Genomic DNA, 26,618 nt, shown 5'->3' on the forward strand with positions numbered 1-26,618 from the left:
GATGACGTCATCGAATCAGTGACGTAATAAGAATTCACTATAGAATGGAATCTTGGATCTAGAATTCTGGCACCCCATCGTGTGTCCACATAATCTGTCTTGACACAAAGACTTCACAGGACACGCCAACGGCCAGCAAACGCACAAAATCAAGATGAGCGACGAGGGAAAATCTCTACTGGTGTCTTCCTCGGGGTTCTATGCCCACTTTCTGAGGAGAGAATTCTGCGACGCGGTGGTCGAAGTCGAGGACGTAGCTTTTAAAGTCCACAAAGTCATCCTGTGTAAATGCAGCCCTTACTTCATGTGAGTTGATTAACTGATATTGGGGGGGGGAGGGGGGGTTGAGGGTGCGGCAGCGGGGAGGGGGGGCTTCAAATGAGGAAAAAGTAATGGTTAATAATCGTGAAGTGTGAGAGATTAATCACTATCGATTAATCGCTATGAGTCAGGCAAAGAGGCGAGATTAATTATAGGTGGTTGTGACTTGATATTGTTAAACCGTCAAACCTGAAGCCCCTTTCCGATGCTCCTCAGCGCTCTCTTCAGACGCTGGTCGCTTCCAGACAGAACCGTATTCCACATCCTCGGCGTGTCTCCTCACGCCATGCAGCTCATCATAGAGTTTGCCTACACGGGCTCCATCGCCGTGACGGAGGAAAACGTGCAGGAGCTGCTGCTGGCGGCCGACCAGCTCAACGTGATGGGCGTGGTGCGGAGCTGCTGCGACTTCCTGCTCGGGCTGCTCTGCCCGAGGAACTGCGTCGGCATCTTTCAGTTCACCGACATCTGCTTCTCCAGGGACCTGCGGAACAGGGCCTTCAGCTACATCGTCGGCCACTTTGACGAGGTCGCTCTCACCGAGGAGTTCCTGCAGCTGTCCGCGCTGCAACTGGCCAACGTCCTGGACAGGGACGACCTCAACGTGAGGGTAGAGAGCTTTCCGTTCGAGGCCATCCTCCGCTGGATCGCCCACCGCCCTCAGGAGCGTGAGGCCGACATGGTGGTGCTTTTCCCTATGGTAGGAGGAACTTCCGTTGCTAGGTCTGGTCTCGAACTTCCATCTTCAGGGTTTGGCATGTTGTCGATAATTTGATCGCATCGAGGGTCCATTGAAACGGCCTCGTCCGATAGAAGTCGGCCCCAGTCCAGTCAAGTGTGCTTCCTTGCTTGTGCTAAGGCAGATTTTCAGAAATAGGCTTCGAAGGTGTGAGCTCGAGGTCGAATGGACTGATAGTTTGTTTTCATTAGGACCAACATAGAGATTAGATTCCAGATTAACTCGTTCTTAACCACAATTTATTGATACCGTACCTTGCAGAGAAATAAGTGGAGACTGCATCTTGTAGATCGTCACACAATATTTGTCCAAAATTCTCTCCTGTTTTTTCCCCTTTTAGGTCCGACTCGCCAATCTGAGCGAAGGCTACTTAAAGATCACCGTGAAGTCCAACGAGCTGGTGAAAAAACACCCGGAATGCACGGCCTTGGTCAACGATGCCTTCAACACCATATCTTTCCTCAGGAAGTGCGGAACCACCAATTTTGACTTCTGGAAAACGGTTGCCCGCCCCCGCCTGCCCAACGCCATCCTGCTGGCCATCGGCGGCTGGAGCGGCGGCGACCCGACAAACAGTGTGGAGGCGTACGACGTCCGCGCCAACTGCTGGCTCGACGTGACCAATGGCGACGAGCGGCCCCGCGCCTACCACGGCTGCGCCATCCTCGCCGGCAGCGTTTACTGCATCGGCGGCTTCGACAGGGCCGAGCACTTCAACAGCGTGTGTCGGTTGGAGCTGAGCACGCTCACCTGGCACGCGGCGGCGCCCATGTACCACCGGCGCTGCTACGTGAGCGTCAGCGTGCTGGGCGACTTCATCTACGCCATGGGGGGCTTCAACGGGCACGCGCGGCTCAGCTCGGCGGAGCGCTACCGGCCCGACACTAACCAGTGGAGCCCGATCGCGCCAATGCACGAGCACCGGAGCGACGCCAACAGCACGACGCTGCACAACAAGGTGGGCGATAGGGGCGGCCCGGAAGGCGGGAGGGTGTGTGTGTGTGTGTGGGGGGGGGGGGAGGGTTTAAGAGGAAGACCACTTCACCAATTGGATACCCCATCTTTGAGGAGTTGAAGTAAATGGAGCGGTTGGCCGAAGGGTACCGTCAGACTTTAGCATCCTGTAGGCTATCTGAAGAATTTATGATGGTGTGTGCATAGAAGAGATAAGAGGGGTGTGTGTTTGTGCGTGGCACGATTACAGACTGTATTTGTGTGACGATGGTGTGAGTAGAAAACATACAACACATTTCACTTATGTGTGCGGCACTGACCTTATGGCTGACTTAGTTCCTTAGTTTGATTGCAGCTTTTCGTACGATTTGTACCAAGAATAATTTAATGAAACATTGACGTGACTGTAAAAAAATAATTAGATTCTAGTACCAAAACTGCATCTCAGAGACCAATATATTGAAATATATTCTCAAGTGATGGCTCTTCCAAGAGTATCTCTGTGTAACCAATTGAAGCCAAGAGAAGGGGTAGTTTTGTTACCCATCCACCCACCCCCCCTGTTCTCTCTAGATTTACATTTGCGGTGGTTTCAATGGGACAGAGTGCCTGCAAACGGCTGAATGTTACGACCCGGGGACCAACCAGTGGACCATGATCGGCTCCATGGGCAGCCGGCGCAGTGGAGTCGGCGTCACCACATACGTAGACCACATGTATGCAGTGAGTACACAAAAACGCCTCTTCAGCCTCTGACGAGTCCGGAAGGGGTTTGATTGCAAGTGTTCAAGTTCCCACCCCCCCCTCCCACACATTTTTTTTTTGTTCTCCCAAAAAAAAGGTCGGCGGCTTTGACGGCACCAACCGCCTGTGCAGCACCGAGGTCTACGACCCGCTGAGCGACGCCTGGTACGAGGTGGTCCCCATGCTGACTCCCCGCAGCAACTTCGGCATCGTGGTGCTGGACGGCAGCCTCTTCGTGGTCGGGGGCTTCAATGGCATGACCACCACCAACCAGGTGGAGTACTACGACGCCGCCACCAACAAGTGGGAGCACGCCTGCAGCTTGGACTTGTTCCGCAGCGCGCTGAGCTGCTGCGTGGTCTCCAGGCTGCCCAACATGATCGGGTACGTCGTCTCCCGGAACCGAGACCCGGTGGCGGAGGAAGGGTTTGAGGAGTCGGGGGACTCGGGCTGAAAGCGGCCTGCGTTCCTCACCCAAGCCGAAGAGAGTTCGGACATGAAATACTGAAATAAATGTTATCTGGCGTTGAACTGGTGTCACTAAGCTGCTTGAGCTCGTTCGGCTTGTAAGTTTTATGTTCCGTGAGGACACAGGGTTGATCCAGAATGCACCACTGCAACAATAACTCCCAAATACGATGAAATGTGGGGTGGATTTGCGTCAGGAACTCTCTCACACTACTTTTTACACACATGATTTTCTAATATATTTAATTTTTTGGGGACCAATCAAGTTATTGTGTTACGTCGACTCAGTTGTCACATAACTTCAATACTCTTCTACTAATCACTACTTATCACTGCTAATGGTAAAATGTTCCCCGTCAATCCGATGGCTCGACGACTGAGACTTTACTCAGACTGTTATTTCCCTGTGGAGTGGAGGAATAAAAGAAAAAGGGAAGGAAACAGGAAAATAGAGAGAAAGACATGACAAAAAAAACATGATTCTTTCAGAATAGAAATCGTTGCTGTCACATGACACGCGTGTCCCAGTGTCGTCCAACTAAATTTGGACAAAACTGGGATAATAATAATTCATAAATGGTTTCGCTGTGTGTGTTTTGGGAATAAAACAAAATACTTTATTAATAATTAGTTCATTTGACTTATTACAGGGGCAACACAGACAGGTTTAAAAACGCTGGAATGTCTTTCTCATTGTGAAAATGTAAGAAATACAGAATTTGACACAAACAGAAAAACTCCTGTATTATTGCTCTCTTTTTGTCGCTTGCATCTCTTCTTCAAGTCCTTCTTCACTCATTTATAGGACCATTGTGCTGGTCGACCTCTGAAAACAATAGCTTTACTTATTCTATTAGTTTCAATTACAAATTGCTTTTACATTACATGTCATCGTAGCTGACACTTTTATCCAAAGCGACTTAAATAGCATTTTAACCCATGGTTTTATATTTTGCCTGGGGAGCAATTCGGGGTTGGCTGTCTTGCTCGGGGACACTCGGGGAAAATCAAAACGTTGAGGCTTTCGTCGGCGCTCTCGCCGTAGTTATTAAAACCACTAGAACACTCTGGAACATCTGACCCCAAAGAAAGTGTGTCAACGGAGCATGTGAGGTGGAGGAGGGACGAGCTGGGACTTGATTGACGTGAACTCCAGCAAATCGCCATCCACGTGGCGGAGACGCGACGGCGCCCTCCGCCGGCCTCCCGCCGCTGGTGTCATTTGTGTGATTCACTTGCTGTGACACTGGTGGGAAATATTAATATCTTACAACAAAAGAAGCAGCAGTAAGTTAATGGGCTTCCCACAGTTCTTGAGAAAGACATAGTAGCCGACGTTGATAGTAGTACGTAGTACTACTACGGCACAAACGACAAAACGTTGACGTTGGAGAGGTTTAATCATTAACTTAGAGATGTGGATTAAAACTCTCTGTATCACATGGTGGTACCTGAACGCGGCACGATCTATCAAGTCTTTCTTTTAGCACCGCTACAGTTCGCGGCGTCTAAAAAACCGGGCTATAAACCGAAATGCCGGCGGACATAAGCCAGTGGACCGGGCCTCTCGCCCTGCAGGAGGTCGACGAGAAGCCGGCAAAGCCTCTGACTGTTAAATACGACTCTGTGGAAGTAGACGAGCTCGGCAAAGTGCTCACGCCGACACAGGTTCGTCGGCTAACATTAGCTAACCTTAACGTCGCTAAAGCTAACAACACAGCTGAGCTAACTCAGCCTAGCATCGTCGCCGCCGTCAGCCGATTGCCTTTCATCATACATGTTGTTGTATAAATGACCCATCACGCAGTAGCGCTGCTTTGCAATCGTCAACGTGGTATCAAGCGAGGGTTTTGCCAGCATTGAGTTACACGACGTGTCCAGCAGGGGGCGGATGCCGCCATGACCTCATGATGTCCACACACACCTGCTCGCCTGCAGGTGCAGAGCAGACCGACCTCTATCGAGTGGGAAGGATGCGACTCCAGTAAGATGTACACGTTGGCCCTGACCGACCCCGACGCTCCCAGCAGGAAGGAGCCCAAATTCAGGTGAGAGGAGCAGGGCCGACAGTTATTAGGCGAGGGATGTCTTTGTGTGGTGCCTCCCTGCGTGGTAACCTCCCTTTTGATTCTCAACATAAAACACAAGTCTGTTTGTTGTCCTTTCCCTGCAGGGAGTGGCACCACTTCCTGGTGGTGAACATGAAAGGGAACGACGTGTCCTCTGGCTGCGTGGTGTCCGACTACGTGGGCTCTGGCCCCCCCAAAGGCACAGGTGGGACGAGATGGCGCTCGAAAAGGTCGGAAGCATTATTAAAGCCTGTTAAAAGGACGTTTCTCAGCGTCCCTCGGTTCCCCCTCCCCCCCCCCAGGTCTCCACAGGTACGTGTGGCTGGTGTACGAGCAGCCCGGCAGCCTGTCCTGCACCGAGACCGTCCTCACCAACCGGTCCGGAGACGGCCGCGGCAAGTTCAGGGTCCAGAGCTTCAGGCGCAAGTACGAGCTGGGAGGCCCGGTGGCGGGGACGTGCTACCAGGCCGAGTGGGACGACTACGTCCCCAAACTGTACGAGCAGCTCGCCGGAAAGTAACTGGAACGCCGGCTTGGAAAAGAAGAATTTTGCTTCTGAATATTTTAATTTCCACTTGCAGACACAAATAGTTGCTTTTATATTTTGAAATGTCTTCTGATCCTGTTGGTGACCATGACAGTAGCTTTATAATGTACATTTTGATTATATCACTACAGATTGGCCTGGCTGTCAGGAGCCATAACATTTTAGCTTTTATCCAACATTCACCTTCAATTGACGGTTAGATGACCGAATCATTACAGTGCATTAAAATACTCAACCTGAGATCCAGCTGCAGTATTTTATAATGAGCCACATCTGCTCAGTTTGATTAAAATGTTGAATATTTTCAGCAGAGATGAGATCTGTCATTGTTTGTCAAGCATTCAAAGAGACTCAAACACATTAATAAATATGTGATGCTTATTGCTGTCCAAATGACAATATTCACATCAGACATTCATAAACACACTCAGTTTGTGTGATGAGCACTTTATTTACAAATATAATTAAAAGCTCTGACAGATTCATGCTTTCTTTTAACCTGGAAAAAAATTAAAGTGCATGCAATAATAAAGCATCATACTGGTCTGGTTGATAAGAAAATACACAGTTGTGTAAAGCCCCAAAGAAAAGAAAATCAGATGAGAACCCCATTGATACATGACTGAACCTCAAATACTATCTGGAGATGGGAGGGAAAAAAATTCAGCTTTAAAAATTATTTTTTGATTTGAGTGACAGTTAAAATACAATACGAAAATAAGTAAAAGCTCTCCATAAATCCTTCTATACACAAAGTACAAGTCCCCCCCCCCCCCCCCCCATGAAGCCCTTTGTGCTAGCCGGGAGTCGGACTTCACGTGGATTATTCACATTGGCTGCCAGTGCAGAGTAATCGGTACCAGTAATCAACACCCCCCCCCCCCGAGTAATCAACCCCCCCGTCAGCTTTACGATACGCGTACCTGGATGCACCTGATCGTTGTCTCTCAAAGTATCAAAGTTGTCTTGGGTTGATGGCTGCAGAGGGACCGGTTATTTGATCTATCGGTCAGAACCCCCCCCCCCCCCCCCTCCCTCTAAAAAAAACCCCAAATCACCTCTTAAAAAGCGTGGCTGTGGATCGATACTTAGTTTCCCCCCCCCCTCCTTCGGTCATCTTCACAACACGAGAACCACTGTGACTACGTCAAAAAACAAACATGACACCTACAGGAAGTCATCCAGCACTTGTTGTTGTTGTCGTCGTCGTCGGCATGTTGTGACACCATGAGGGGCAGATTTCAGGTGGGTCTCAAGGGGTTTGATGTTTGAGGGGGGGAGGGGGGCACAAACTAGAAATCACAACTCACCTCATTCTGGAGATTTTTCATTTCTGTTACTTTTTTTTGTCTTTTTTTTCCGAGTGAGTTCGCCTGAGGGCTCCAGCAGCAGTGAACACCTGCCCTGTCAGGTGAGGGGGGGGGGGGGGGCGTGGCCGAGGCGACCCGGCCCTCATCTGTAGTCGTCCTTGGGGAGGTCCAGGGTGCCCAGGTTGCCGAAGCCCAGCCGCATGCTCTCCATGTCGAAGCTGTCGATCTCCCGCTCCTGGCGCTCCAGGAGGTGCTTGATGCGGTCGGTCCGCTCCTTCTGGACGGAAACCAGCTCCTCCTCGATCTGCAGGACGGGTCACAGTCACGTTACACCACACTGTTTTAATGCGAGTATGAAGGTTGGGAAAGAAAGGAATTGGAGTTGATTAATGGGGGTGTAACAACAACAAAAACCTTCTCTGTCCAATATCCATTCGCTTTGTTCCCTGGACATAAAAAACAAGGTTATATTCGCAATATAAACAGTCATGAATGTAATAAATACATCCTTTAATAATCAGGTGAATTCTGAGTCTGAGCCAGCAGGGGGCGCCACAGGCTCAATGAAACAAGGCCAGGAGCAACGGGATTAAATTACACCTGTGTTTGAAAGGTGACATCATCAGTGTCCAATACAAGCACAGAAATGAGAACTTCACAACAAAGCAGACGGGTGACTGCTTGTAAAAAAATAAAAACTCGAGTCAACTCATCAGGATAGAAAACAAATGGTTGTCGTTTGATATTTGAAGCGGTTTGCTCATCGAGCGGCGTGTCGGAGCCGACTTTATTTCCTCTAAACGCTTCCACCGAGAAAACAACCAGAGACCTTTAAGGTGTACTAAAGAAAGGGAGGAAACCTCATTTTTAATGTCTCATATTAAGACGGATTCAGGTTGCAAAACACGGGTCACCTTCACAAACGCTGGGTTCAACGCGCTGGTTTCCATGACACCACAGAGGTGTTTGTGACGTTCCCGTCGACCCCCCCGGAGCCGTTACACATCCTCGATGCGTCTCACCGGGACGCGAGCCGATGGGCGCGGACTCACAAGCGCTCCGTTTAATACTGTGAAGGTGACGCAACCCCCCACCCCCCTAACCCCCACCCACAGGTGCACACACACACAACACTTCATGGCGCAATACGGCAGGCTGAGCGCGCACAGAAGACTCCAGACTGCGAGGGACAACAGAGCTCTCTAAGAACCATGACATCATCCCAGTCCTCGCCGTGCAGGTCCGTACGCGGCCAACAGAGGGCGCCGCACCACCACGAAGGCCCGCTGGGCCCACCAGAACTGGATCTGGGGTATAGGAGGGGGGGGGGGCGACGGGCTGCTTTTCAGAACGTCTCTTCCTTTGTTGTCGGGGTGCTGTCTACGAGACATGACGTCGGCCCCTTTGGAGGGAGGTCCGTTCTGACGGGATCACGTGACATCGGCGAGGCGGCGGACTGTTTCCTAATTGATGGAAAGCTTAAGCGTCGAGTTACGAGGTTTCAACATCATTACGGGGTGAGAAATGCAGGAAGGCTCGCCACAGTCATCAGGGAAGTGTGTGTGTGTGTGTGTGTGTGAGAACTCGTGTCTGTCTGGGACGCCTTTCATGCCCGCGCCGCCTGCTGAGGGAGATGCAAATGTGTATCCGGCCCACGTTGCCTCAGCGCCGAGCGGGTTTGTGTTTCTCCACGTTTGTCGCGGCCCGCGTGCGTTTTCCCCCGTTCTGCTGGAGCCGGACGCAGGAGGGCGGAATACCAATGAACTTCAAACAACGCTGTCTGTGTCTCTTTGTGCGGGACGGGGGTCACTGTGGGGTCTCATTGGGAGATTTAACTAAAAAAAATATATAATGTTTATTTGGGAAATAGGAGATGCAGCATCGAACCGGCCCAATGATGTCATACGCAAGTCTCTAGAGGCCTGGATTCATTTTCCTTTGCTGAATACGTTTATTTTCTCTATTCTTGAAGAAGCCCATTAGTGTTTATAGCAAACTGAATAAATGAACTCATGTTGGATCAGACCATATGTTCATTTATGTTGTTCCGTGAACCACTTAGAGAACTCGTAGCGTCTCTCGAGTTCCGTCCAAGTCGTCGATCACCTGCGCGACTGAAACCCGCCCTACAGCCCAGTGGCTCTTTGGTGTCGGTGCAGCACACCTTCTGTTCCAGGTGGGCCCGTCGCAGCGACACCTTCTGCTCCAGCTTCTGCTGCTCGCGCTCGTGCTGCGCCTCCGTCTGCATCTTGATCTTGCTCTGGTAGGCGTTGAGCAGCTCCATCTCCTGCTGCAGCTGGTGCCTCAGGGCCTGGCACTCGGCTTCCTGGGCCTCGTCCAGACGCAGCTGACGCCGCAGCGATGGAGATAGAGAAGAAAAGTGAAACAATGAGCGACGGGTGGGGAGGAGATGGTTTGGCGTCCCGCGGGGTCTCCACTCACCGCCTGCGAGGCCATCATCTCGTTGATGCTCTGCTCGTACTGCTCGGCCAGGATGGCCAGCTTGCGCGTCTGCTCGTCCTTCAGGGCCTTGAGCACCGTCTTGTGCTCGGCTTTGGGCGTCACTTCCATCTGGTGGTGCCGCAGGGCCTTGTACTGCTTGGTCTGCACCTTGCACGTGTCCTGGAACTGCTTCTTGATCTGCAGCTCCAACGCCTGCAGGAGGGGACGGAGACGGTCGGATTACATTTGTTGGAATAGCGACAGTTTGCTGCTGTGTCTGTATCTGTAATTATCCAAATTAAACTGAAATGACAGTCAGGGGGGGGACGACACGTTCTGTTCCTTCTTTCACCATTTCTCCCACATTATTTGTTACATCCACGTTGCATCACATCAATTTATCGAAATGTCTCAAATATAAAAGACAGTTGCTCGTGGCTTGTGCCATCTCCGAGGAGAGAGCGATCTGCGAACCCTGGCTCTTCAAGCAAGGAGTCACTTTACATTTCAAGGACCTACGAAGCCCCCCCGGATGAAGAACATCATCGCCGACTCACTTTGAGGTTCTTGGGCTGCTGCCGGAGCTCCAGCACGTGCTTGCGGTGGAGTTCCCGCTCGCGCCGGTTGTTGTACTCGATCTGGTTCTCCAGCTCCGTCTGGTGCTGCAGGCGGATCAGGTCCATGCGCAGCTTCTGCAGGACCTTCAGCTGCCTGTACTCCAGCTCCTGCATGGACTCGTCGTGGCGGATCAGCATGGCGTGCTCCATCTCTTTCTGGGTCTTCTTCTTGTTCAGCTCCTAGGAAGGAAGGAAGGAAGGACGTGGATGAGCTACAGCGGCTCAATGTATATCTTTGTAAGATGTATATCTTACATATCAACGTATATTTTTACCAAAGCGTTGTGTGTGTTTTCTCGCTGAAACCTTTCGGACCCTCTAAGGCCTCACTGAGCTTTTCGGATTGGTACATTGCTGCATTGCTGGCTTGCTTTGCTCTGTAATAATCTTCTTATGGATAATAAGAACAATGGGGAGTAATTGTTTGCCCCGGTGCTGAGTAAGATATTTTAGTGTTATTATCGCACCAGGCCCGTTCACAGCAACATAATAAACATCAAGCTTTTCAGGACGCGCGCCCCCCCGTACCTCTCGGATCTGCTCCTGCTCCAAGTCGTGCCTCTTGATCATGACTTTGCGCTTGAAGCCGCGGCAGTTCCTGTCGTAGAAGACCCTCTGCTGGCCGAGGAGAAGGGCCTCCTCCTCGGCCTGGGAATGCTGCATGTTCTCCTTGTGCTTGGACAGGCGCTCCTGCTTCTCCTTCTTGGGTGTGCTGTGGTCCTCGTTCATCTCCTGACAGAGGGGACAGGAGGTGAGGGACCATGAGGAGATGTGGAGACCAGTTCGGAACATTATTTGAGCTCCGGCTGGTCGGCTTGTGTGACAATTATCGGCCGTTAAGATGCCATTTTCTATGCAGGAATCAATTCATCAACCATCAGAATAAAGAAAGCTAATGAGTTCATGGGCAGTGGGTGAGGTGAGTGGATGAATAACACGCAAGAAATAATAAATATAATAAAGCAATGGAAAAGTGTCCAAACTATGTTACAGACAATGAACGACGGCTCGATAAATCCCGCCTAAATGAAGAGAAACGTTGTTCTTGAATGACTTTCATTGCGAGAGGAGGTTTGGAAAAAACCAAAACATTCAGCCACATCAATCCCTCCTCAGCACGAGCCCCCCCCCCTCCTCTATTTAAGGTAATCTACAGCTGCAGCTAACGCCTGATCCCCGTCCTCAGAGGTGTCTGATTCCGTCACGGCCCTCGGTCGGCGGGTAATATCTCTCGCTGCCAGCGATGCTCTCGTTTTAACTACGCTGACCTAATTTCGGTCACTTATCTTGTAACTGAAAACACGGCGCCTCGCCCCCCTCCCGGCCCACTGGAGAACTCTCACGGGCTCAGCTTGAAAGGTTTGTGGAGGCGCACAAACGATGGGCTGCGTGCGTATGGATCTGTGCGAGCGTGCATGTGTAGGTACACAGCGAGGGGGCGGAGTGAGTCAACGCCGCTTCCACGGCACGCTGCCGAATGCGCGTGTTTGTGAGGGGGAGGGATGATTCAACAGTTAGCGGCACATGGGTGGGGGGTGGGGGGTTATTAAGGGGGCACACCTCCTTAATCTTCTCCTTGCAGAGCTTGTACTGCTTCTTTTGATTATCCAGAAAGGTGGTCAGCTCCTTCTTCTGCTGGGCCACAATCTGCTGCTGGAACTTCTTCTCATCCGTCAACGCCGTCTTCATCTGGAGTGAGGGGGGGGGGGGGGGGACAAGACCTGTTAGCTTAGCATGTAGCTGAATACAGGCAACAAGTACAGTCATTGGGTTGGCCGATCAACGGACAGTGAGGATAATATCATCTCAAGTGTCATTTGGGGGACACAGGAGATTGCAAAAATATTCAAATAGCAAAACAACCTATTTTTAGACGGCATTATCAGAACGATGGCTGATATCTAGTGACATGTGACGTGTTCATGGGTCCAACAGATCTCCCTGACTTGTCTCGGCTCAGTCGCTGCGCGCTAATCACGCAGATATGCAGCTTGTTTCATTCCTTCATCTCATGTGTAACTGAGAGACTGCAGTTGGAGCCTCGTCAAAGCGATAACATTATAGATCAGAAGGAAGAACTTTCCCCCCCCCCCCCCCACCTCCTTCTCGGAATGCACGGCGTGGCGCTTGGCCAGCTTCTCCAGCTCGATGTAGGCGTTGTTGGCCTGCGTCTCCACCTCCTTCTGCAGCTTGAGCCGGTGCTCGTCCATCTCGGCCTTCAGCTTGTTCTCCAGCGCGATCAGCTGCTTCTGGTGCTGCCGCCGCATGCGCTTGTAGCCCGACATCTGCTCCCGCAGCTCGCTCTCCTGCTCATGCTCGTGGATCTGTTTGGTCACCTGTGGAGCGGCGAGAGGTTCGGAGACGTGAGCGTCGCCCGACGTGGGGGCGTCGAAAAGGACGAAGGGTCATTATGTATTTTGTGTGCTTTCAAAAAGCCACTTTTCACATGTCAGCGGTCCTTTGAAAAGATAAACCGGATGAATTCAAAGAAAACTAAAATCACTGATCACGAGTCAACCAGCGGAGGGGAAAATAAGTCTTGAAAAAAACAGAAATGTTTGGAAATCCTTTTCGATCCTTGAAATAATTAAATAAGTTCCCGCTGGAACCCAACAAAAGCTCTTTTATCTGACCTCCACACACACACACACACACACACACACACACACACACACACACACACACACACACACACACACACACACACACACACACACACACACACACACACACACACACACACACACACACACACACACACACACACACACACACACACACACACACACACACACACACGATCTGAAACGTATTCACGCCCGGAGGAGCGAGGAACAAAAAGGAACGAGACAACTTTTAACATCATCACATTGGAGTCAAGGACCCCCACCCCCCCCCACCCCCCCGCTCACACGTCTCACGGCGATGTCACCCGTCCTTTTTCGCGGCTAAAGCGGCCCCACCAACCTGAGGACAGAAAGGGTTCTCCACGTCCAGGTAGCACTCGCTCCGCATCTTCTCATAACTTCCCCCCGAACTCCTCTGGCCAAACATGATGGCGACTTTAGCCAAGTGCACCAGCATCCAGGAACCTTGTGCAGCATCCTATGCCCGACGGACCCCTGCCCCGCGCTTGCAACGCCACCAAGAGACCCCACCCTCGCCGGACGACGACCCCCCCCTCCACTGCCTCCCCTCTGCTGGGTTGGTGCGGCAGGCGTGTGAACTGTGAATGAGGCAGGCCGGCGGCGCGGGCCAACAGGAGCACAGAGCGCCTCTTTAGTCGGGCTAGCGCTCAGCGGCGGACAGCAGGTGGGTCACATGAATACCTCATTGAGTAAGAGTGAGAGAAGTTGGAGGGGGAGGGAGAGGGGAAGGGGGGGGGTCAAAGGAGAACCAGCAGATAGAAAAGAGAGGTGCTGGGAAATGATTAGAGGGAAGAAATAGAAATAATAAGTAAAAGAGGGGAATCGAGAGAAATACGGGGAGCTGGGGTGGGAACAGGTGGATGTTGACCCGCCCCCCCCCCTCCTCCTGGGCACCCCCTCCTTCTTAATCTGAGCTGAATCAATACCCCACTGTAACAGCAGCTCCCAAGCCCAGTCACTTGCTCCCCTGCCCCCCCCACACGCTGCCACAAAGGGCCAAGTCACGTCATGTGACGGCCTCTTTCACCGAAGGCTCAGGGAGGGAAAGGAGATCATATTCAGTGTGAGGAGAGGGGGGGGGGGGGGAGGAGGGGGATGGGGGGGCATGCAGGCTAAAGGTGAATAATCCAGCGAGATCAGTGGGGATTAAGCAGTGCCGTTATTCTGCTTATGTTCATGGTCTTGATGCGGCACCGAGAGGAGGAACCGCTCTGCTCTGCATGTAGTGGATGAGCAGTAGAGGAACGTACAAGGAGCCATATTCATTTCTGCTTCTCCTTTGAGTGAGAAGCCCTTTAGCCGAGCGGGTCGAAAGGAGGCCTTGCTGTGACATTAACGGCCAGGAATTATGACAGACAGAGAGCGGCTCTTTTTGATTGGAGAATAAAAGGAATTCTTGTGTAAAGCCTAAACTGCTCCTTTGTAGGGGCATTCCTTCATTAATGTGCTGGAGGTCGGTACTCTCGTGTCTCCTCCGCCCCCTAAAAGCAAAGCAAATGCCCCAAAAAGTCCATCTGGTTTATACCGCATGCCCTTTGACATTTACACATAAAACCCATTTTTGGATTATTTCCTGCTGTACGCATTCGTAGCGGATGCCCATAAAGCACGGCGTCATGGCGCGTTGTTGACGTGCTGTCAGGTTACAGCCTGCTGACGACGAGTCAAACGGCAGAGGAGATTAAATATCTTACATCTCTCTCCAGGGTGACTTTACCTCCTGCTGCTTTGTTTGCTCTTTAATCTCCCTCCATCACCATGATGTCATCCTTGGAAGTGTGAGAAAAGACAATATCTCACTCATGAATTTGCCTACTTTGAGGAAGAAACTTATTGCTGTTTTTTTTTATATTTCTCTTCATCAATCGTTCTTTTTCTTCGTTCCACCATCTCTCGCTCTCTCTCTTTCTCTCTCTCCTCCACCATCTGGACCCCCCGTCCCCCTCTCTCTCTCTCTCTCTCTCTCTTTTGTCTACCTGTTGGTTCCAGTCTCGGCGAGTCGAGGCCAATCCGAGGACGTCTGCGCTTCGGAGGAAAGCGATGATGTCATCTCTCTTTCTCTCTCAGCGGTGGTTCTATCACAGCACACACATTCTGTGCTTCAGTTACACAGTGTGCCTCAGCTCGGCTGCTTACACCAGAGCCATCTTAGTTCCACTGACTGGAGTGTTTGTAGATATAAGGAAAGCATTCATGAGGAGTTGGGAAGACCTCACTGGTAAGGTCGCATGTCCTGTGACCTGTTTTATGACCTGAGGCTGAGAATAGAAATAATATCCCATTAAGGATGCTTTGTGTAGCTGGCTTGAAAAAAGCAGGAATGATTGGTTGCGTTTCCATGGTAACCCACTGAACGACCTACCTAACTACTTGAGGTCAAAGCCCGACCTAAACAATCTTGCTCGCATTAAGAGAATTTCTTTGAATTTTGTAGCGTCTGGTTTTACTAAAAAGGATTTGCAGTAGTATGCAGATACAGAAGGGCGAGCGATTATCATTAAAAGTAAAACTCACACAGCGATCAGAGACTCGTGCTCTGATCAAGGACGCATCAGTTCTATCCAACCCAAGGACAAAGTCGCACACCTCTTGTCTTGTTGAAGACCTGACAGCAGCAAGGCCTCTCAATTAAAACCACTGGGTCATGGATGGGGAAACACACACGCTTACACACACACACACACTAGGACTACTTACTAGTTACCAGAGCCGGTTACCATGACAACAGACGGGGAGGGAGAGAGAGCGAGGAAGAGAGACATGAAGGAAGAATTCCGCCCCCTTTATCCCAGGATATAAAGTCAGATCTAAGAATGATGTATGATCAAATGAGAGAGAGAGAGAAATAAAAGGAGGGGGCGGAGGGAGGGAGGGAGGGGGAGAGAAGCGTAATACAAGAGGAGAAAACAAAAGGAGAGAAGTGAATGAGACGAAAGCAGAGAAGGACAGATGTGTTGCAGGGACAAAGAGCCAGGAAGAGGTAAAAAAAAAAAAACAACAACAAAAAACAAAGAAAAGACGAACAGGACGGATCGATTCGTTCTGGGAACCAACACGGGTCACATTTCTTCCAGCCATGTTTCAACAGTAACAAACACAGATTTGTTTGACGTTACGCCCCCCCCCCCCACCTCTCTCTCTGGGGGTCTGAACCAACAGGGCGAGCGTTCCGAACGACTGAACGTGTGGAACGTACCAGCGAGGCCGACTTGATGGTGGCGAAGCGGCCCTGGTTCTTGTAGTTCTGGGCCTGGCTGCTCTTGTCGGAGGAGGACGGCCTCAGCCCTTGCAGGTGGTCCCTGTGGAGTCCTTCGTCCCAGTTGTACAGATGGTCCTGCGTGGGACACACAGACGGGCAAACTTAGCACAAGTCGGCCTTCGGTGGTCCGAGTCGCCATCTTTTAAAAACCACAAATGCGCCGGAGGACGTCTGTAGTGAGCGCGTGCGTGACTTTAAGAAGAAAATCTGGGCCAGTGTTTAAATTACTTCCCATTTTTTGGGGACTTCCGCTCCATTAAAGAGCATTTTTGACGTTCATTTACAAATAGTAGGAGAAAACCTGGAGGTTGTTGGCACAGAGCAATGTTGTTCCTTTCAACTTTAGAGTGTGCAGTTCCAGAGGAAGATGTTTTGCTAGTAACAGTGCATGTGTGCACACATTGTTTTTAGTTTCATGGTACACGGCGTTCTGGTAAAAGTGTGTACTACGGCTGAAGTACTACGTGACCAGATCAAATGAAAGGATTGTTGTTGAGAAGGTAAAACGTTTTCCTTTATCTCCACTAAGAATGATTAACTGTTTAAACCATTAAAATCAGAAGGACAGCTAAGAAAACACAAATGGAATTCAATTGAATGGAATTCAATTGAATTTAGTGGACATGAATGCACAAAGGATTGAATTTTTATATTTGTGATCTGTATCCAAGAGTGCTTCCTAAACAAACATGCAGGCTAGTGGTTGCTAATGACAGGTTAACTGGGTGTAACAACCAAACAGAGGTCATTTCAGCCAGTGTGTAAGTGTAAAATATGCTGCTATGGACGTGTGGGACCACGAGCCGGGACTCTGTGGTACAACAAGTTTGAGAAGAACACATTCGGGCATTTGGGACTTCCCAGCCCTGGTTCGGCACGTTGTGACCAGACGCCACCTCCGTCCCACCGACCGACCGACCGACCGACCGACCGACCGACCGACCGACCCTCGCCCCCCGACCCGCACCTTCTTGGCGTGCGGGGACGACTCCAGGGTGCTGCTGTAGTCCTGCGGGTGCATGGCGGTCATGTCGGAGCAGCTGTCGTCCAGCACCTCCTGCATGCTGTTCACGCTGCTGCTCTGGCTGCCCGTGCTGACCGAGGTGCTGGGGATGGAGTGGTTGCTTCCCAGGCTGTTCATCTTACAGCTGGCCGCCTCGCTGTCCTGCGGGGGGGGGGGGGGAGCAATCCGCACATATTCATAAACACACTGTGCCACAAATCAATCAAAAGGGAAGGACGAATGACCTCCGGATCGCATTAGAGTCAAAGGCGTCTTTTATTGTCTATTAACCTCACACTGCTCAGATGTGTGTGTGTTAGTCTCATTCACTGGGTTTAATTCTAATGGAAGTGCTAAGTGCGCCTGGGATGTGTTCAGACCAGAAGGCCACCTGGTTGCGTGTCCACGATAGAACGCGGGGGTGGAGTTTTCGGTGCGCAGCAGACGCACACATGAGACATGTCAGGACGTCGTGGCGAGCCAGAAACATAAAGGTCTGGGACTGCGGGCTCTGAATGGCGCCACGTGGTGTGGAATGACGGTGTCGTGACACGAAGCGTCAATGTCATCCAGCTGGATGGAACCACCGGCTGAGAGCTAACCATGAACTCTGTCCAACTGGATTTGAAAAATGAGTTAAGGAGGCCCATCTGGAATAAAGTAGAGCATCTGGCTCCTCCCTCTTAACGCCACTTCAGACAAAATGTCCTGCTACAAGTGGTTAATTAAAGATGCCAAAACGTATTAGTATTTTTCCGCTGACAGATCATTCACGTCAAGCCTTCCCTCCTCTTCCTCCCACCTCTTCCTCCTCCTGGCTCTCTCCCATTGGTCCGTTGTGTTTCTCCTGGTAGAGGATCTTCTTCATCTTGCGGTACTGCAGGTTGTCCAGCTCGCGCACCGCATCCTTGGTCCTCTGGATGAGGTCGATGAGAATGCGCGGCGAGCGTTCCCGACGTACAAAATCATGCTGCGAGGAGAAGGAGGAGAACGCCAGTTAGAAATTGAAAACATCTGGTTGTTGGAGGACCTTTAGGCTCTAGCCATCTGTCGGCCCTTAAAGATCTTAGCAATTGTTTTAAAGGACATCTAGTGACCACTTAACGGCCTCCTACTTCTTTCATCAGTGAGCCCCTGCACTGGGGCCGTCACTAGAGGGCGCCTGTGGGTCGCTCAGCCCAGTGCTCCTCATCCTCTCTACACGCAACATATGGGATCTGTGCAAGAACGTCCATCCAATCCATTTTCCACAAGCACTCTTAATCCTTTTCATTCCCGTGAATGAAGCCTTTGCTTCCTTTTATTCGCCTCTGTTAAAAGTTAACGACGGCTTCAAACATAATTGCTGTAATGAAAGCGTTTAAAATGCAGCTAATTAATTGAGGGCTTCTAGTCTTCAAATTAGATTTTATTTTTTTTAGTAAGCTTACAAACAGTCTCTCTGGAAAGAAAATTGTGTATTAGCAAAGAAATAATTGTTGAATAAATAATTATGAAAACGTGATTACTTAATGATCTCCGCTAAACTTGGTATAATTTGATGGAGGTGTTATGCTTTTATGTAATTGTTTGTTTTGCGTTACATAACCGGCAGGTCGGAGCGGGTGTGTGGGGATGGTGGGGGTCAGGTAGGAATGAGGGGGTGAAGATGAGTGTTGTTCCATTTTTAAAATTCATCCATTTGGCAAATAACTGTTCTCTCATCATCAAGATAGAAAAAGGCATTTTAAAAAAACACCCACATTCACACCACCCCTTTAGTCACTCTCATTCATTAAATATTGTGTGGCTGAAATGTATGAAACGTCAGAGTGCAGGACTAAAATATATATACTGTCTGAGAATCGCTCCGGTCTATTTCCGGCGCTCTTTCTCCCCATGTGACAGATGCTGCTGTAACGGGTTAGTCAGGACGCCGGGGGGATGACATCACGCTCTCAAAATAGAGAGGCGGCAGCGATTTGTCCCGTTTTCTGACGGGCCGACGCCGGGGTGCGGGTGCCTCGGCCTCCTCCGTCCCACCGGCCACCGCCTCCGACTGCGCTCTCGTTGGGAGGGCGCCGTTGGGACGGAGCGAAGGCGTCTTCGGCTTCCTGCATGAACGCCGAACGCCTCCTCTACCACAAATATGAATCCACCCTCACAGTTGAATGCAGCACGTTATTCCACGTTGATCATTTATGTGTTTTAGTGATAAACATTCAAATCTGTCTTTTCTTTTAGGTTTATTTAGAGGTTGCTGTATATTTTAAACAGTTCACTTCAATTTCTTGTTGTTTTTTTTCCCCATTTGTGGAACGTTTGACGGTAGCTGCTCCGCTTGAATCCACCATGTTGACTTATTAATCATGCTGCATGTGTTAAAGGGATGGTTCAACATTTGTTTCTCTTTGGTGTCAACAGTAAGACGAGATGAATTGATTTGGCTGGAGGGAGCGTCTGTTAGCTTAGCTTAGCATAAAGAATCAGGGTGGAAACAGCTGACCTCAGCTGATCGTACAACACAGACGGCGTCAATATTCTCATCCGACCGGCCCGCAAGAAAGCGTATCGACTGAAAAAGTTATTTTTCAAGAAAAAGAAAAATCCATCCACTGGTCCAAGCCTCTCAAATCAATTGAGAGAATTATAAGCTCTCGTCTCGTGCTATGGGAATCTGTTCTGGGCCAATTCTTGCACTTGATATATCTGGGTTTTGTGGTTAATTTATGGGATTAGAAAAAAGAAACCTGCAAAGACCCAAACAACCCAGAGCAATTTTTTGGACTGTTTTTGCTGAAACGTATTGAGTTATTATGGGAGCAGGTCATTATTTTGTTATTTGCATAAATAGTATTATTCTACAGTTTTTGTTTAACATGAAGCCTGAACATGAAGGATAGCTGAAGACCCACAGATTAGTGACCTGATTTCCCCTTTAAAGAGCTCGGGGGGGGGGGGGGGGGGGGGGTCTATGTCCGTAGAGACTTTTGTGTGTCTGAGAAGAGAAAGCGGTGTATTAATCATAACCTAACACCCCCCCCCCCCCCCCCCCCCCCCCCCAGCCTTCACTATAAAGCAGCTATTTCGACACTGATCTCAAGTCTGTTTGGTACTTATCCCGCTTTCATGTTTTTTGGGGGGATTTAGGTCAGGTTTTTTTGTTGTTGGGAAAAGCGCATCCCGGGCCGAGCGTGGAACCCATCCAGAGTCGCTTATTTAACCGTCGCCTTGCTTTACACCCTCGGGGGGGGGGGGGGGCAGGTGTGAAAACATCCCCCTCAAGCTCCCGCCAAGAGCATTAACCTCTTAGCGGGCCAGTCGGATTACCTGTTGGTCACACAAACAAAGATCAGCGCCTCAATCACAGCGTGGAAGTTCTTTGGGTTCCGGTCGGGTGCCATTGGGCCGCGGCGATGTGGATGATATTAAATATTACAGTTATTCTTTTATTAAATACCTGAATAGACAATACAACGATATCTTAAGGATGTCTAACAAAATCAAGGACATCCTCTAGTCTGATATAATTAAACTCCGATGTAGGAATTTGAAAGACAAATCTTATGAAAAGAAGACTTGCGAACAGTACTTTCTTCCTCCAGAACATCACGAAGGTCAAACTAAGTCAACGTTTTAATACAATTTATTTGCAAAAACATTGTGGAAGTTGGTTAAGAATCAAAAGAGTGGGAACCTTTTGTGCTTAGTTTGACAAAAACTATAATTGTTTTGTACTTTCTTGTTTCCCTTTTGTCTTGTTTTGAATACTCTGAGCGTGTTGATGCTGTTGACCAGTTGTGGATGAGTTGTGAGATCCGGACGCAGAGGTTTGCATCTATATTTTGTGATAAATAAAAATAGTTAAACAATAATGGAGCAGACGTCGGGCTTCAGTCACCAAACATCGACTTTAGTCCCTCGTCATCGCTCTGACTCCGCCCTCATTCCCTGACACGTATCCAACAATCTACTACAGACAACAAGCAGAGCCGTGTGTGTGTGTGTGTGTGTGTGTGTGTGTGTGTGTGTGTGTGTGTGAGAGAATGGTGGGTGGGTGGGAGTGACTCATCCACACGGCTCAGGGACCCAGCGAGACAGGAAGTGAGGTCACAGCTGCAGGGATCACAGAGGAAAGCCCACTCACTCGTAGCAGCTCCCCCGAGGAGGGTCTGTCCTGAGGAATTTTCAGTAGGCAGTAGTCGACGAAGCTCCGGAAGGGGTCCGACCTGGATGGAGAGAGAGAGGGGAGCGTTTTAAAGTGGGAATAAGTTAAGCAGAAACAGCGGGCACAATCCAATTATAGGCCGCCTGCAGCCACAGCTGACTGTGGGTGAACGTTTAACTCCATGCGTTCATCATATGGATGAATCGAAGCAGAACACAAATCCTAAATAATCTCTTTGTGCGTCCCTATGCGTGAACCGGCTATGGATTATGTAAAAATGTGGAGCGGCGGTCACATAGGAGCCACTGGAGCTGTGAGAATCGCTGTGTTTTGTTTGAAGTAAAACGGCGAGCCGCTTGAAATGTTGAGGGTCATCGGAGGGTCAGTAGGAGCCCCAATGAACCACCTTCCTCCTCCTCAACATCGACCGTCCTCTGTGTGTGTGTGTGTGTGCGTGTGTGTGTGTGTACTTTGTGTGCTGAAGTTTGACTACAGGCGATGTCTCTACTAGTCTCATCTGGCGGGAGGCTGCCGGCGCCTCGGGGGCCGCCGGAGTTCCTCCGCCGCCCCGATTCCCACCCAAATAATAAAAAAATAAAATAAAATAAGAGTCCAACAAGCCCCGTGCTTCTGATGAATGAGCCCGATGCCGAGGAGAACTCGCGACCTTTCACCTCGACCCCCGTGTGGAAACGCACCTCACAAGCAAAAGGAGGAGGGCGGGGGGAAGATTCGCTGCCTCGCCCATCCTCTTTTCTGCTGTTAAATATGGTTTCCTAATCACGGGCTGACTTCCCACATTCCTTCCACTTTTATCTTCAGGTTTGTGCAAGTGAAATAATAAGGAGGATGGAATACTTACTGCTTCCTTGAGTACATACAACGTGAATTAGTTGGGGGGGGGGGGGGTGTTTAAGTGTTGACATACATTAGATTGCCTTCAAGCCATAATGAATGCCCATGATCTTATGAATCGCCAGAAAAGCACAAGCAATCTGGCTTATTCATTTATAAAAGGTGCTTGTGAACCATGTGGCTGGGATGCTTTTGCTATGAGCTCTTTAAAACCCGCTGGCCAAAATCAAACTGTGTTGTTTATTTCCATGTCTGCGAGGACAGTCTCCAGAGAATCTATTATCGTCCACAATCCAAAGCCGTTATGCTGAGAACAGCGAGAAAGTATTGGCCGTTTTCCCATAATACTTTAAGAACAAAAGAACCAGCCTAGTTAGCATGGCAAACACAAGAAAATTATTTAACTACTGGAATAAAATTAGAATAATCACACCGCTTCTTTTAATATTGATATGTACTGTGAGGCTATTACTCGACGCCCCAGCTGGAGCGAAGCAGTGTTTTTCGCCGCGTTGCTTCAGTGGAGGTTTCCCAGGTTTTACATCAGAGACTCAGAGTGACCTTGCACGAGGCCCGTTGCAGGGATCGGAGGCCGTGCAGATTAACGCGGGGATGTCTTACCCTGACGGAGCCCGGATCGGATCGGGCCTTGATGCTCACGGTTGAGAGGAAGTATTTTATCAGCAGCTTGACTGGATTTTGTTGTTTCATTTTGTCGTGTGTCAGTTTGACAGATTACATATGGGACCATGCCCAAGCTTTTCATAGTTAGAATAGCTTTTCATTTTTAAAAGTATTTGGGGAGGTTCGTTCTCAACTCACCACTCATTGGACTGTAGCGTGGGAGAGTCGTTCTGTGCGATGTGATATAAGGCACTCATGGCATTCATGTTGAACAACGGGGGTTTGCGCTCCGCTGAAATAAGAAAAGATGGAGTCAGAAAGATGGAGAAGGGCGACGTTCCATTTACACCATTAAGAATCAGCTTCTCCTTAAATGAGGCAGATTCAAGGTCTCAAAAGCGTGCGGGAACTTTTGAATATCTGTTGCACAAATCAAAGGGGTTTATTTTGTTAAATTTCCAACTTGAGTCTATAAATGCCTAATTTGAGGAGGAGGTCGATGCATGCTCACCGAGTTCAATACAGGTGATCCCCAGCGACCAGATGTCCACCTTCCCCTCGTACTGGCCCTCGTCCATGGCTAGGATCACTTCTGGGGCCATCCTGAGGACACGGAAACGCACACACACATAGTTTATTAAGTATGTGGGGATAAAAAAATCCATGAAAATGTTATAATCTGCTAAGCCTCTCAGAGCTTTTAAAGACTCTGGTGTGCTGTGATAGCAGCTCAGTTTTAGGAAAATATGAATGTGTTCTTGTAAACGGGGAGTGGGACAACTCATGTATGTGTGTGTGTGTGTGTGTGTGTGTGTGTGTGTGTGTTTAACAGAACATGTGAGACAAACTTGTGTGCTGCTGGCTTTTTGCATCATGAGAGTCCATTGCTCGTCCAGCTGTAATGACTTTCCTTCACCATTAAAAGCTGCAGAAAGTGTGTGAGTGAGTATTATGGTGTGTAAGGTAAAGCTGAGGGTTTCTATATGCGAGGCAAACGAGAGCGGACACCATTCTGTTGTAAATATGTAATAAATAGGCTTCAGTTTGGCTAAAGTCCTTTTTCAGAGGGAAATGGAAAGAGCATTTGTGTTCTTCATTCTTGAAGTGCTGACGTTGAAGAAATGTATTTCACCGACACACAACATGAAAACATAATACCTCCGTCCATGCTGACGAAGCAAAAAACAGACTATAAAGAAATAAGAGAAAAACATTTATGTGATTATCTAACGTGTGTTATGACAATAAAGAAATATATATGTAGTTCAAGCAAGTCCTCTCAGCACATGTAGTGGTGTGTGGTCTGTCCATGTGTGTGTGTGTGTGTGTGTGTGCGCGCACCTGGTCCCGGTTATACTCACCAGTAAGGTGTTCCCACAAAGGAGTTGGCAGGTGAGGCAATGGAGGCGGAGCCAAAGTCAGCCAGTTTGACCTGACCCAGCTCGGTCAGCAGGATGTTACCAGCTTTCACATCTCTGGAGGAGGAGGAGGAGGAGGAGGGAGAGGGAGTGGAGGGAGAGGAGGGGGGAGCGGAGACTTTGAGCATGTACTGCCACGGTGGCCGAGAGAAACCGCAACAGTTCCAAAGTACCATTAATGCATTAATGTGTCTATCAAACTATCACATTTGACCAAGTGGTTGCTGGTGCAGTCTACTTATAGATGCAATGTGTTCATTTCAATGGCCGTTATTTTATTTTAGACCATGAAATAAGACCATCGATGTCACGGCGCAATCAAATATGCAGTAAAGGGAGGACTAGAGCGAACTCTCCTATCATTGTCTGCCTTATCTTTAAGTCACTTTATGTTCCTGAATGTTTGTAACCAGGAAACAACCTCACTCACCTGTGAATCATGTTGTGGGAATGAAGGTAAGCCAGTCCCAGCAAGGCACCATGGGTAATGGCAGCAATTTCCAACTCTTGCAGTGGTTTTTTATGAACTTGGGGAGAAATTTGTACAGTGGAGATGAGTATTTGCCCTTTACATAAAGTATGTAAAAACTGTTCTGCACAAAGACCATCATGAATAAAAACACTTTTAGAAAGTTATAAAGTTCCCAAAACATGGTACGAATCTGTTAATCTGATGTAGCAGTGAGAAAGTAGTCTCCTGGCATCTAGCATATGGGCCACATGGGCTCCGAGGTCGGCTCCCCGTGGGCCGCTAGCCGAAGCAAAAAGGTCACAGCAGAACTCAAAGAGGCAGAGAACAGGCCAGCGCCAACGGTGGTGACTGCGTCAGTGACGGGTGCACACGTAGGTGCTTAAAATAACACGGGCGGTTTAGGTCTTGAGCGCTCTGACGGCTAAGGAGGTTCAAGACTCCAAAAATGTTCTGTGGTATTTAAAAACAAGTAGTTAAGATGGGGACAGCGATAGTTTCTTCCATCAGTGTGAACCAAAGTGGTGGAGCACTTAGTTCTGTCTTTTTTTTAAATGTTTCTAGGTAGTAAAATGTTTCGCTTTTGTGAATAAATACACTCACCCTCTAGTAGGTCTGATGCGGAGCCCAGACAGTACTCCATCACCAGCTGAAACAGAATACAGTTACCGCTGAATCACTCCTAAAATAAGTAAATAAATTAACAGTTCTCTAAAGCAAAGAGGGGGGGGTCACACGGGGACTCTGAAAGCAACAAGTAGAAGACAACCAGGCAAAGAATTCAGACAAAGAGGACGGGAAGAAAAAGATAAACAAACCATGTCGCAAGACTGAAACAAAGAGCGGAACAAAGGGAGACGTGGACACGGATCCACTAACCCAGGCGGTGTTGTCTTTCAAGTAGCAGCCTTTGTACTCGATCGTGTTGGGGTGCCGCAGCTGTCCCAAAAACTTGACCTCCTTGATGATGTCCTGCCACTTCTGTCGAAACACACCACCCCCCCCCCCAAAAAAAACAAAACAAGATCAGACACCGGGATGGTTTCACGCACTGCAGGTACGTAAGTGGGATGTGGCGGGACTTTGATGGCTTCGCCGTGGCAACCGCCCCAACAGGCGCGGTGACGTTTACACATCTGTTAGCACTGTGTAGACACACAGGAAGCTCTGCACAAAGAGCACATTACGGACATGAGATGTGGATCTCAGAGGAGTTCTGGAGGCTGGTTTTGGACCTTCTGACACAGACGTGAAGGAGGCCTCCTCGCACCACGGCGCCCCTCAGAAGGAAGTTTACTAAACCACAGACTTTAGCTGAAGGGTGAGCGTGATCACAGAGGACGCTTTTTGAAGTATTCTGGTGCGTAAGCTTTTGTTTTTTTTTTCGCAGTGCTCGAGGGAGGCACATGCACCCCGCCGCCCCCCCCCTCCACCCGAAACTTTGCATCTGGCTTGTGAGGGACTATTTGAAACTATTTTTACATTAGTTTTGGTTCCTTTAGGGCCAGTCGCCATTAAAACAAGACATCTCACAGTCTCCAGTCGAGCTCTGGCTGAACATGGAGAGCGACTTTTATCACCTTGAGCTCTTGTCCTCACCGTTTCGGGCCAAAGCGAGTGACATGTCTGCAGACCAAATGTCTACTTGAAGCCTGAGATGCATTCCGGGACACAACCCCCTAATTGTGGCGGTGCGTTTACAGCCGCATGCTGGGGGCAGAGTTCGTCGCGTTTACTTGAGCGAGGTAGTGAGTCTTACTTCGGTAGTCTGCTTGCCATTGTAGGACATCTTTTTGATGGCCACCACCTCGTTGGAGTACAAGTTACGGGCCTGGAGAAGGAAAAAAAAAAAGATCAGATTGGGGTGAAGTCGTACGGACCGACAACTCTCACACGTACATGTACAGTAATCATCTCGTGACAAAGTCCCCTGGCAATTACACTCTATAAAAAGAACACGGCATGAATAAATGAGTAACTGACA

General features: G+C 49.3%; 3 protein-coding genes across 7 annotated transcripts in view; 2 read left to right on the forward strand and 1 right to left on the reverse strand.

The window, feature by feature from the left end:
* Positions 1-4,368, forward strand: LOC119224772 (kelch-like protein 10). The gene is made up of 5 exons (XM_037482078.2): positions 1-306; positions 538-1,021; positions 1,401-2,018; positions 2,588-2,737; positions 2,856-4,368. The coding sequence occupies exons 1-5, from the start codon at positions 155-157 to the stop codon at positions 3,210-3,212; spliced, it is 1,761 nt and encodes a 586-aa protein (XP_037337975.2). The 5' UTR covers positions 1-154; the 3' UTR covers positions 3,213-4,368.
* Positions 4,369-4,713: 345 nt separating this feature from the next.
* Positions 4,714-6,223, forward strand: pebp1 (phosphatidylethanolamine binding protein 1). Of its 2 annotated transcripts, none has more exons than XM_037482085.2 (4): positions 4,714-4,894; positions 5,165-5,274; positions 5,400-5,525; positions 5,598-6,223. In XM_037482085.2, the coding sequence occupies exons 1-4, from the start codon at positions 4,760-4,762 to the stop codon at positions 5,884-5,886; spliced, it is 660 nt and encodes a 219-aa protein (XP_037337982.2). In that variant the 5' UTR covers positions 4,714-4,759; the 3' UTR covers positions 5,887-6,223. The 2 variants fall into 2 exon arrangements, with proteins under 2 accessions (XP_037337982.2, XP_037337983.2); XM_037482086.2 differs by having other exon boundaries at positions 5,400-5,500.
* Positions 6,224-6,871: 648 nt separating this feature from the next.
* The window catches only part of taok3a (TAO kinase 3a), a 40,079-nt gene continuing 20,332 nt past the window's right edge, over positions 6,872-26,618 (reverse strand). For 3 of the 4 annotated variants that reach the window (XM_037482075.2, XM_037482073.2, XM_037482072.2), the window contains 18 exons: positions 26,394-26,465; positions 25,514-25,615; positions 25,238-25,283; positions 24,596-24,692; positions 24,109-24,222; positions 23,259-23,350; positions 22,946-23,039; positions 21,248-21,329; positions 17,924-18,091; positions 17,086-17,283; positions 16,056-16,193; positions 12,311-12,547; positions 11,772-11,900; positions 10,740-10,943; positions 10,152-10,391; positions 9,595-9,807; positions 9,317-9,499; positions 6,872-7,456 (listed from right to left, as the gene is read on the reverse strand). In XM_037482075.2, the coding sequence (XP_037337972.2) occupies positions 7,295-7,456; positions 9,317-9,499; positions 9,595-9,807; positions 10,152-10,391; positions 10,740-10,943; positions 11,772-11,900; positions 12,311-12,547; positions 16,056-16,193; positions 17,086-17,283; positions 17,924-18,091; positions 21,248-21,329; positions 22,946-23,039; positions 23,259-23,350; positions 24,109-24,222; positions 24,596-24,692; positions 25,238-25,283; positions 25,514-25,615; positions 26,394-26,465 (2,571 nt within the window). In that variant the 3' untranslated portion in view covers positions 6,872-7,294. Of the gene's footprint in view, positions 7,457-9,316; positions 9,500-9,594; positions 9,808-10,151; positions 10,392-10,739; positions 10,944-11,771; positions 11,901-12,310; positions 12,548-13,178; positions 13,326-16,055; positions 16,194-17,085; positions 17,284-17,923; positions 18,092-21,247; positions 21,330-22,945; positions 23,040-23,258; positions 23,351-24,108; positions 24,223-24,595; positions 24,693-25,237; positions 25,284-25,513; positions 25,616-26,393; positions 26,466-26,618 lie in introns of those variants that run through there. The other variant, XM_037482076.2, reaches the window with a different exon arrangement.

Source organism: Pungitius pungitius, chromosome 5 (genome assembly GCF_949316345.1).
Source record: "Pungitius pungitius chromosome 5, fPunPun2.1, whole genome shotgun sequence".
In the NCBI taxonomy this organism is placed as follows: Eukaryota; Metazoa; Chordata; class Actinopteri; order Perciformes; family Gasterosteidae; genus Pungitius; species Pungitius pungitius.